The sequence below is a fragment of the Cervus elaphus genome, chromosome 25 (genome assembly GCF_910594005.1).
Source record: "Cervus elaphus chromosome 25, mCerEla1.1, whole genome shotgun sequence".
Lineage (NCBI taxonomy): Eukaryota > Metazoa > Chordata > Mammalia > Artiodactyla > Cervidae > Cervus > Cervus elaphus.
The window spans coordinates 33,960,246-33,972,502 of record NC_057839.1 but is presented as its reverse complement, the minus strand read 5'-3'; the positions used below and the strand labels follow the sequence as shown (position 1 = coordinate 33,972,502).

Genomic DNA, 12,257 nt, shown 5'->3' with positions numbered 1-12,257 from the left:
CTGTAGCCCGCCAGGGTCCTCTGTCCATGGGATTTCCCAGGTAAGAAAGCTGGAGTGGGTTGCCTTTCCTTCTCCAGGGGATCTTCCCTGCATCCAACACACCTCTCCTTATTACAGGTGGATTTTATTTTACCACTGAACCACCGGAGAAGTCCTCTATCGTAACAGTATTGATCAAATAATGATGATTATACCTTAGGGTTATTAATTATATTGTGTCAGAAGTTATCACTGTTAATAAAGTTATTTTTTTAAAAAAAAGTACAGAGGAACTAGAGGAGAGGAAGAATATACACGTAAGAAAGTGCTTTTTCTTTCTCTTTAATATTTTGAATAAAAGCTTTGATCTGGAGAAAGGCAAAGGACAGGGGACAAAGCTCTGATCTTGAGCTCTCCTGCAGTCTGCTAACAGGTCCTCCCCTGGTCCTGGGCACAGCAGTGGGAGGTGTTCACCCTGGCCAGTGGCAGAGGCGTACTGATGGTCAGCCTCACACTAAGCCGGTCTTTAAATCTGGGCAACTGTGAGAGTGGATATGCAGTGAGGCAGGAATCTGGTTAAGTGCGAGATATTTCTGCTTGGAAAATGTTCCTTTCCTGAGAAACATCTTTTAGGTCTTCCATTTCTTGACCCTCTATGCTTGTCACCAGCCCACCACCACCACTCCCAGACCCTAGCCACATTCAGACTCCAGTCTCTGGCCTAGCAGAGCAGCACCCAGCCTGGATCAGAGGTCCCAGCATGCAGCCCTCCTTGCTCCTTTCCTAAGATCCCCATGTTAATGAAAATTATCACATATATAAAGGATCAAAATATTTTTATTTTGATTACAGATAATTCATAAAGGAAGGGCTGATAAGAAAGGGAAACTAAGTTTTTAAGATAAAATATTGAGAAAAATTTGGGTTTTTTCTTTTATGTCTCCCTTTTTCTCATCTAAAAATCATGAATGATATCAAACTAATATTCTCAAAATATCCTGAACACAGAAAAGAAAAAAAAAAATGAATACTTGAATGTTTTCTAAAGACAATCTAGATTCATTCTATAAAGGTTGTTAAAAGACAGAGAGACTGTAATAAACTTTAAGAAGTATAAAGTTGAATGTTTGTCACTGTTGTTTCTTTTTCTGGTGTTTAGCAACAGAAATAGAATGCACTTAACAGTTTAAGCATAACAGGATTTATTAGGAGATAAAGATCACTCAAAATTCAATAGAAAGATGAATCCAGATTTTAGACTGAACAACAGAGAGTATCTTTCAGAAGCTCACTGCAAACTAAGGCACAGAGACGGTCAGAAATCAGAAAATACTGCATCTGTGGCTATCACCCTGCAGTTGCTCTCTGAGGACCATGCAGACCCTGGCAAATGTTGGGATTTGGGGTCATTTAGTCTTTGTGGGAAATGTGTGCATCAAGTGTTAATAAACTTCATGCACTATTATTAGAGGATTGTAAATACTACATTCTAAAGAACCACCTAGCAAAAGTTGGTAGAGTTAGGTTTATACATTTTCTATGACATGATTCTGCTCATTGGTATATATCCAACAGAAATTTTCTCACAGGTCCATAAGGGACTATTATATATGGTAGTGGTGACTAAACAGCCATCTGAGCACCCACTGGAGATAGCAAATATATAAAGTGGCAGAGACTTATAAGAGGCTAATGTGCCAGATGTGGAAACAGATCAAATGTCCCTGTAAAGATCTTAGGAATTTGCAAATGAGTGGGAAATAATAAATAAAATAACATGTTTAGCCTAATATCTTTTACATGAATTGAAAATATAAGCACACAAAAGAATAAATCACACATTACAAGACTGACATAAGACTTTTTAAATAAAATATTCATAGGAAGAAATTGCAGTGAAAGAAGGGAAAGCAAATAATAACTAGTTGTGCCTCCCCCCACATTGGATTTCAGCTGTGACTGGGTTTGAACAATTCTGAGTTGGCCTCACTCTCCATCCAGTAAAGCAGAGCTCTGTTATCTACTCTGAATATCTTTGTCTGAATCTGGCTCAGAGCTTAAAGCCTCTGCCTGCAATGCGGGAGACCCAGGTTCTATCCCTGGGTCAGGAAGATCTCCTGGAGAAGGAAATGGCAACCCACTCCAGTATTCCTGCCTGGAGAACACATGGACAGAGAAGCTTGGTAGGCTACAGTCCACGGGGTTGCAGAGTCGGACACAACTGAGCGACTTCACTTCACCTCAGCTGTAAATGCCTTTAAATTGCCTCCTAAATTCATCCAGCTAGTTTTCAATCATCTGCCATCTTTACTGTTTGTTGTTTGGTTTTTCTGTTTTGTTACTTTTACCATTTATTATTTCTATTACGGTCTTCCCCCACTGCAGCTAACAAAAAAAAGCTGGCTTTCAAAAATGGAAATATAGGTCAATGTAACAGTACAGAAAGCTCAGAAATAAACTCATACACCTATGGTCAATTAATCTATGACAAAGGAGGCAAGAATGTACAATAGAGAAAATACAGTCTCTTCAATAAGTGGTGATGGGAAAACTGGACAGCTACATTTAAAAGAATCAAATTCGAATATTCTCTCACACCATACAAAAAAATAAACTCAAAATGGACCAAAGACCTAAATGTAAGACCAAATACTACAAAACTCTTAGAGGAAAACATAGGCAGAACACTCTGACATAAATTACAGCATTATCTGTTTGGATCCACCTCCTAGAGTAATGAAAATTAAAAAAAAAAAAACAGGACCTAATTAAACTTAAAAGCTTTTGCACAGCAAGGGGAACCATACACAAAATAAAAAGACAACCCACAGAATGGGAGAAAATATTTGCAAATGAAGTGACCAACAAGAGATTAATCTCCAAGGTATACAAACTCAATATAAGCTCCAAAGTATGCAGTTCAATAATAAAAAACAATTCAATCAAAAAAATTAGAACATCCAAATAGACGTTTCTCCAAAGAAGACATACAGATGGCTAAAAAGCACATGCAAAGATGCTCAACACAAAAAAGTACATGAAAAAATGCTCAACATCACTAATTAATACAGTAATATAAATCAAAACTACAATGAGGTATCAGCTCACATCATCATAAAGTCTACAAACAATAAATGCTGGAGAGGGTTTGCAGAAAAGGGAACCTTCCTACACTGTTGGTGGGAATGTAAGTTGGTACAGCCACTATGCAAAACAGCATGGAGGTTCCTTTTAAAAAGTAAAACTAGAGCTACCAGGTGACCCAGCAATCCCACTACTTGGCATGTATTTGCATAAAAGTACACTTAGATAAGATTCACACTGACATTCACTGCAACACTAATTAAAATAGCCAAGACATGGGAGCAACCTAAATATTCCTCAACAGACAAACAGATAAAAAAGACTATAGATAAATAGATACAATGGAATATTGCCTGCCTGCTCAGACTCTTTGTGACACTATGGACTGTAGCCCACCCAGGCTCCTCTGTCCATGGGGATGCTCCAGGAGTGGGTCGCCATGCCCTCCTCCAGGGGATCTGTCCAACCCGGCCTTGAACCCGTGTCTCTCACGTCTCCTGCACTGGCAGGTGGGTTCTTTACCCCAGCCCACCTGAGAAGCCCTTATGTACCCCAGTGTTCGCTCAAACATTTTTCCCCTCCAGTGTACTAGTACTTTTTCTTTTCAACCCTAATCCAACCTATCTTGAAGAGATTTGACCTGCGTAATTTTATCCGAGATGTATTATTAATAGTATTAGAGCTTTTGATGCAGTTATCTCCTAGGATTACTGTCACCACCCAATCTCCTTCTATCTGATAGGGCCGTCAGGAGGCCAGAAGAGCATAAAAACTGCGGACTGAGGACTTCTGAATCGCAGACACTCTGCATCTCCTGGTGTGAGAACCACGCCTTGGCGCAGCGCTTTCGCGGCTGTGAGCTCTGCGCCTCGGATCCCGCCGGCGAGGCTCCGGGGCCCTAGAAGCCGCCAGACCAGCCTTCGCGGACCCCGCGTGGCCACCACTCCCTTTCCACACTGCCCTGTGTGAGCTCTCCTGGGACCGTCCAGGTTTCGATGGGGAAATGCTCTCTAGTCCCTGAGGGTTCCGGCACCGGGACAGTTCTTGAAACGGACGCTTTGCTGGAGGCCGGAGCGCCTCACGGCGGTACACAGAGCCCCCCTGCCCCGGACACGAAGTCCGCGACCCACCCGGACCCAGAGGCGCCCCGGGGAGAGGCGGCCGCCGCCGCTGCAACCTCCCTTGCCGGGTGGCTCCGTTCCCTAGACCGACGAGAGGATCCAGAGAGCGCCGAAAGCGGGGACCCTACGGAGCCTCGCGTGGCTCCTGCCTTCAGAAGCCACCGCAGGTGCCAAGGTTGGAGGCAGCGGATCCGACGCGCAGGGGCCCGGAAGACCCAAGGATGCCAGGAGTCCGAGGTTTGCGCTGAGTCCCTCATCTCCGTGAGCAAATGCTACCGTAACAACTCTGCCTTTGCTCAACAAGGATGGAAGCCCTTTGCCTTCAGAGTTCTCGGATAATTTTACTTTCGCTAATTAATAAAGATGACGAGAAACGACGTCACAGTTCGCAGTTCCTCCGGTGAGTCTCTGATTTGTCCGTTTGGGAAGACGAGGCGCACGGACGGCGGTGGCTGCCTGTTCGCAGATCCTTGGTCGCCCGACTTTGCTGGGCGCCGTTGGGACCCTGGGGTCGCCTGTGCACCCAGGGGAGGGGGGGACATTGGGGGAAAGGCGTGGCCTCCCGTCGAATCCCGACCCACACTGGGCCTCCAAGGAGAGCAGACAGGCGGTCTGCAGCCCCGAGGACTCCGCTCGCCCGGGAAGGGCCCCGGCTCCGTGGCCGTGGTCCCTTTGGGCTCCGAGTCCAGCTCAGGGCCCTCCAGTACCTGCGCGCGGTTCTGGCACCGCCTCCACCGCATTCCTCCACCCCTTCCCCGAACTGACCCAGAAGTTCAGGGTTCCTAAGGCCCAGATGTTTCGGCTTTCTCAGGCGCAATCCAAATCCCAAAAAAGTGTCCCTAAATCCCTCTGACCCTCCCCACCGTCCTTGCCCAACGCCCGCCAGCGACCGGCGGAGATGATCTGCTCAGAGATCGCTGGCGTGGAAGCCGAGGGGATAATGACCTTGGGCTAGAGGCCGGGAAACCTGCTCTGCTGGGACGGACCGATCTCTGCCTTTCCTACTCCAACCGAGTGACTTTGTAAGGTGGGACTCCCATGTAGCGAGGATTGTACCAGTGAACGGAAACGACCAGTAACGAACCTCTCTCCAAGAGGACCCTCCTCTCCTCCCCTCCCCCTCCTTTAACCCAATTCACCAAAAACCACTCAAAATTTCCATGCGCCTCCCAGAAGGAAGTAGTTATCTCCTCAGTCTCCAGAAACCCCGAGGTAATTTGCAAGGCAAATGAGTGTGTATCCCACCTATCAACACCAGGGTTTCCCAAAATCAGGTCAGGCAGGCACTATAAAAGTCACACTCCGCTCCCAGCTGAATCATTCAATCATTCGCCCCTGTGCTTGGACCCACTTAGCTCACGGCCTGGTGAGGAGGCTGAAGCCATGGAAGCGCACGCACACTGCTCCTTGGAAGCGCAGTCTGGGAGGAGCGCACATCCCGAACCCCATTTGCCTCCGGGCCTGAACCGAGAACAGGCCTGGGCCTGGGCCCTGGATAACTTCCCCGCGCTGAGCCGCCCCTCCTGCCTAAGCCCCGACTTCTGCGGGGACCCGCACTACTGCGCCTGTGGGCTGCCGCGCCACGATTGCCCCGGACACGCGGACGGTGCCCGCGTCGAGAGCGGCCAGAAACGCTGGCGAGACCCCGAAGTCCAGGAGCCGGCCGCTAGTCCGGGCTGGAGCGACGGTCCCCTCAAGAAGAGGCCAAAGCCACACAGCGCGGGGCCCAGGAGGGTCTGAACAGCCAGCAGATGCCAAGCAGCTGAGGAGGCCGCCAGACCCGCAGCCAGATCGCCTCCAGGAGCCCAGGACACCCCCCACCCCACCCCACCCCACACACCCCGAGGCTGCGGAAAACTGAGACGTGGAACCCGGTGGAACCCGGCAAGGGAAGGAAAAGCAGGCTTCTGTCTGACTCACAGCACCCCTTTAACCTCTGCCCTGGACTGGAGCCTGAGTCACTCCAGTCGAGGCCTCATTTGGCCAGGCTGGACTTCTCCCCTGGGCCCCGCCTTGCTCTGCTATCTCAAGGGACTTACTTGTAGCTGCACTCAGAATAGTTGTGTTTCTTATGTATTCCAACTGTGCACAATGATTAAAGCCGGTTTCCCTATTCTCTGCGTGTGGAATTGATTTGGGTGGGTGGAGTCAGGACTGGAAGTGGTAGGGGTGAGGGGGAAGGCTGTATCTGAGAGGGGAGCTGAGACCCAGGTCAGGGCTCCTTAACATCAATGAACTGAAAAGTGAAACAATGACATAACTTTGACTACCATAGAGGCCTATATTAAATTTTTCATTTTATCCACTGTTGGTAAAGTAAAAACTCCACAACACAGCTTTTGGGAATTGATTTAAAAGGATCTTTGGAAAGGCAATGTTGTATGGAAAGCACATTAAACATTTCAATGTGAACACTATTTTGACCCAGAATTTCACTTCTTACAAGCAAAGAATTATACTTTTTTTTTTAAAGTGCTTTCCAGTAAAGGCTGGGGAAAAAATATACATCTGCAGGAGCCCCTCTCCCATTTTCACAACTATTTCCCACTTCCCTATTCATATGTCTGCAGGAGTAGCCAAGTTAATGCTAAACCTTTGTGCTAACTGGGTATTGGTTGATGATCTAGATCTTGGCATTTACCCAAGCCAAGTCAATAAGTCCAAACCATGGAATGTGCAACTGAGACTTAGAATTTGATCTTTTTTTTAAGTTTTTTTTTTTTTTTTTTTTGCTATGCTGAGTCTTTGCTGCACTAGGCTTTCCCTAGTTGTGGCACATGGGGGCTACTCTTCATTGGGGTGTGCAGGCTTCTCATTGCAGTGGCTTCTCTTATTGAGGAGCAGGGACTCTAGGTGCTTGGGCTTCAGTAGTTGCCCCACAGACTCAGCAGCTGTAGCTTGTGGGATCCAGAATGTTGTCTCAGTAGTTGTGGCTCAGGGGCTTAGTTGCTCCACAGTATGTGGAATCTTCCTGGACCAGGGATTGAACCCATGTCCTCTGCATTGGCAGGCAGATTCTTAACCACTGGACCACCAAGGAAGCCCTAGAATTTGATCTTAACATGTGCTCTAAGTACCAATTTCCTTTCCAATTTCTTGTTATCTATCTCATGTCTATGTGTAAAGGAATGTTCTCATGTCTCTTACTGGATCATTCACACAACCATTACATCACAGCCCTCACTGTGGCCCACTCTGTTATTCCCAGCTCCTCTTTAAGAAAACTTCACATCACTGTTCCTCTCCCACTGGATGGATAGATGCCAGGACATGTGTGTGTGATGTCACTAAGTCGCTTCAGTCGTGTCCAACTCTGTGACGCTATGGACTGTACCCACCAGGCTCCTCTGTCCATGGGATTCTCCAGGCAAGAATATTGGAGTCGGTTGCCATGCCCATCTCCAGATGATCTTCCCAACCCAAGAACTGATTCTGGATCTCCCACATTGCAGGCAGATTCTTTACTGTCTGAGCTACCAGGGAAGCCCCTAGATGCCAGGGCATGGTCACCCTAACAGCACACAGTTGTCAGTGAGCTGGTTCTGAAAAAAGATTACTGTTTCAGGATGCATTTCCTCTTTACTGCCCATTCTTTAATCCCATGAAGTATCATCACACAAGGTTGAACAGCTATATTGATTTTTATAGAAGGATGTGAAGGAAACTACACATCAAACAGGAGAAAATTAAACTATTTAATTTTTTTAAAGTTATCATTCTGAGAGTACCCTATGACCCACTGTAGAAGATGAGCCTCTTTAGAATTAGTCTACTTACAGGGCACAATAATGATTCAAAATAGAATCTGAATATTTACCCTGTGCACTAAGCCGAGCCAACTGGGTTTCTCAGACCCTCCAGATTGTACTGCTCCCTTAAATCAAGTGGGCTCACAGCTATCACCCACTTGTGCTAGGAGGGCTGAAAGACAAAACTGTGGTTCCTCGTTCAGGAGTCTACATTTTGTTTCATTTCTTTCTCAAAACATAAAGAACAGCAGCACTAAGAAAGCAGTCAATAAGCAAGGCCTCCTCATTCTCAAACTAGAATCCCACCCCCCAGGAAAAGGAACCCACCTTTTGAAACATATAGTTAGGATCCCTGAGAATAGAAGGATCCTTGAGGATCCTGTAGTCCCACACTAAGACTGTCCCTGACTCTCACCAGAAGCCAATCCATGCCTCACATACCCTTGTTAACTCTTCTCACAGATCTATCTATATTCTATCATGATACTCTTTTTCCTAACAATGCACCAATACTTATTTTTGGTATAGGCAGAAAAAGAAATGGACTTATTTTATTCAGAAGCCTGTCTACATTATATCACATTCATTTTGATGATTATTTGTTGAATCTATAAAATACTCATTCTTTTTTCCCTTCTTGAAACCACCTCATTCCTGTCTTGAGAATATAGCTACCTGGAAGATATATTCCTATTTCATATGCCCAGTATTGAAGGATGAGTTTGCTCCATGCTGGCTTACAGGATCAGTGGAATTCTCCTATTTTTGTTGCTCAGAAGAGTTATTTATGAATAAAATTTAGAAAAAACAGGTAGCACACAGTACTTGATTTGCCATTTTCTTTGAAAATTGAAAAAGGTAAAAGAGAATGGAAACCCTTACAGACTAAAAGAGATTGTTGCTGTTTGGTCACTCAGTCGTGGTGTCCAACTCTTTCGCAACCCCATGGACTGTAGCTCGCTAGGCTCCTTTGTCCATGGGATTTCCCAGGCAAGAATACTGGAGCAGGTTGCTGTTTCTTTCTCCAGGGGATCTTCCCAACCCAGGGATCAAACCCACATCTTCTCATTAGATTCCCCCCAAATCAGTTGCAGCCATTCCATGTTATTCTAATGAACCCCTTCAACTTACCGCTATTGGCTCTCTTGACAAGAGCTTCCAACCCTCTACTTCATCTGTTGTTCATACTTTCATCCACTCACTTTATTTACTTATTTCTCATATTTTTCATTTGGATTGTTTTCCTTCTTTTCTCTGTTTCCTTTCCCCTCATTTTTACCCCTACCATTGTCTTTTTTCCTCAGATCATGCAAAATATTGGTGTTAGTGAGTCTTTCAAACATTAGAGTTTTCTTTCCAGGCAGCAGATCAACTGTCATAGGGAACAAGATTCGGCTGTATCTTCATGTTCTCTGGTCTGTGTCTTTGCTCTCCCCTTAAAATTCAGCTCTGCCAAAGTAGGACCAAGTTCTACAATTCTGTATGTGCAGCACTATCACAGCACCTTGCTCATGGTAGGTTGTCAAAGCATTCTTGTTTAGAACTCTTTGAATTCAACTGGCTTTGTTAAGTTGAAGATGAATGACTGATCAAGGAAATTCAGGCTTGGATGCACTGACATGTTTGCCAAGACAATGTCTGAAAGAAATGAGGAAGGATGTAAGGCGATGTAATTTCACTTTAGATCTGACACTAGAAGGAAAAAGCAAATCACTCTGATTAAAGACACAGAAAAAGACAATATTTTCAGTTTGCTATTGATTGATGTTATGTTTAATATCTGTGATCATATTACTAAGAATGATGATGACAATAACAATTTTAAGTGAATAACGTTTTTTTGTCAGGAAATATCTAATTATTTGGCTTTGTTATTGAATTAGCCATAAAAGCTTCCTGTTAAATTTTTGCTATTATCCAGGTAAAAATATGAAGACAAGAAAGGGTAGGTAACTAGCTGAGTCATATAGAAATAATAGACAGAACTTGTATCCAAGACGTCTGCATCTAGATTTCTAGACCAACTCCCCCTACCAACATGTTGGCTCAAAGTCTGAAGTAATTTTAGTTTTGAACTGAAGAACTAGAGTGACAGTCTGACCAGCAGTATGATTTCAAACAAAAACGGCCAACTTCTTATTCTGATCAACTGAGTAATATTTGATGGAATTTTCCCAGCAGAAGGGCCCTGAGACTCAATGGACATACAGTTACCTAAAAGTGTCAGGCACTTAGGATACTTTTCATAAAAGAGTAATCTTCCAAAGGACTTGTCTTGACAGAGCTCCTGTACCTGTTATTCCTGTAAAAACAAACAACACAAGAACATTAATTCTCTCAAAACACAAAATCAACTCTATTTTGAATAACTCAATCAGATGACTGGATTTTCCTTTAACCTCCTCAGATCCCTCTTTCTAAACCAATTTGCAACGGGAATAAAAAGACAGGTCAGGATTAAAAGCTTAGAGTCACTAAGTCCCCTCTGACCCTCTTGCTACCCCAAGAACTGTAGCCCTCTAGGCTCCTCTGCACATGGAATTCTCCAGGCAAGAATATTGGATGGAGTGAGTTCCGTTTCATTCTCCAGGGTATGGAACCCGGGTCTCCTGTATTGCAGGCAGATACCTTACCACTGAGTCTGAATTTTCCTTGGCCTTCTGAACCAATTTGTAACAGGAGAACAACCACACATCCGGACTATATTAAGCCTAGGACAGCATAAACTCGCATGGAGGGGATTCCTGGTAACTTCTCCTCCGCTGAGGGGCGAGGCCATGGAGCACTTTCCCCGCTGTGTGCACGAGTGCTGGGGTTCCTCAAAGGAGCCCCAGGAAACAGAGGTGCTGCAACTCTTGAGTTTAGCGGACCCTGAGGAATGGCAGCTGCCTTGCTATCCTACTCTGGGCGAACGCTCTTCGAGCAATGGGAACTTCAATCGGAAACAACTTTCTACCCCCTGCGGGCGTCTGCGCCCATACTGCCCGAAACGCGGACCCGGAGGCAGAGCAACTGCAGACCGGGAGCCGGGCCGCCAACTCCGGACACCACGCCCGCGCCCGGCCGGGAGCCACCGGTGTCCTCAGAAGGGGAAGACGCCGCGCGCCCCCAAAGCTTCCCTGGGCGGATCTTGCCTCAACAGGAGGACCCCTCGTCTGAAACCCGAGACCTCTGACCCCGGGGACTGTTTCGGAGCATCGCCCTCCTCCTGACCTGGGGAGACATCACCGCAAGTCCAAAGAATGGTGGCCGCGGACTTAGTCTCAGCGGCCAGAGGCTGCCTCTCCCGCCGCCTTTGGCCCCAGGAGCCCTCATCTCCGCTGAGACTCTTCATTGGACGATCCTCTGCGACAGACGCTATTACAATAGCCCCTCTCTTTTTAAAAATTGTGGAAGAATTCGTCTTCATAGACATTTGGGAACTTCTCTTTCTCTTAATAAACGGTACCAAATTCCAACGTCTTTCTCTCCTGCTTTGACTTTTGGGGGAGGACCGGGCACAGGGGTATGGTGGCAGGTGCAGTTCTCCCGGGGGACCCTCAGCCCCCTGATTTGCTGAACTGGGGGTGGGGGAATCAGTGGGGTCTCTTGGGCACACCGAGTGGCCAGAGGTCCACACAGCTGTTGTCAAACTGGGTCACACATGTCGGGATCCAGGAGATCCAGCAACGCGCAGCCAGCAGCCTTGACAACTTCTCTTCCTGGAAACGCTCCTGCTCTCTCGCGGCGACTCTCCCTCTTCCAGTCCATTTGCGGGGCGTCCAGTCATTTGCACTTGGCTCCCCGGCCCCAGCGCCCGTCGCCGCTCCAAACGTTTCCAGAAGCCTGGACTCAGCAGCGCAGAGCTCCTGTCTCCCTCGGACACTTTCCTGGGCGCGTCCCTTCTGAGCCGCCACGAACCTGATTTCCAACTCGCACGCCCGAGCTGACCTGGAGCCAGATCGCTAGGGCCGCGGACAAGAGAGAACTCAGGATTGGCTTTGTGGTGAGGGATTTCTGTGGCCAGATTCTGGAGCGGTTAGGCTCGCTTCACATCCTAACTCCAACTCCACGACTTGCCAAGGCTCCGGACTTCTCATTACCAATCAGAGCAGAACTCGATTTCCCCCAAACCTGGGGTTGAAATGGGGCGCTAAGAGAACAATGGCACGCCAAGTGTAAGAGCTTAATAAACGTTAACACAGTCATTCTGAGAATCTCTCAACTGCTGTGATCTGGGGGTAAAATCCTTCACCTGGATTAAGCTCACAAGAGTCTGAAAGTGAGGACTCCCTTCCCAGGTAGATATTTCTTTTAATTCTTTCACCTCACCTCTCCAGTTTCT

The 12,257-nt window shown here is 46.6% G+C and overlaps 1 protein-coding gene across 1 annotated transcript; it reads left to right on the top strand.

Moving 5' to 3' along the window:
• The first annotated feature begins 10,710 nt into the window (after positions 1–10,710).
• ANXA2R (annexin A2 receptor) lies at positions 10,711–11,145 on the top strand. Its single transcript, XM_043887434.1, has one exon. The coding sequence runs from the start codon at positions 10,711–10,713 to the stop codon at positions 11,143–11,145; it is 435 nt and encodes a 144-aa protein (XP_043743369.1).
• Positions 11,146–12,257: the final 1,112 nt, after the last annotated feature.

What these genes read in the sequence shown, in the direction of transcription:
- ANXA2R (XM_043887434.1), top strand. Translation starts at nt 10,711, where the DNA reads ATGGAGCACTTTCCCCGCTGTGTGCACGAGTGCTGGGGTTCCTCAAAG.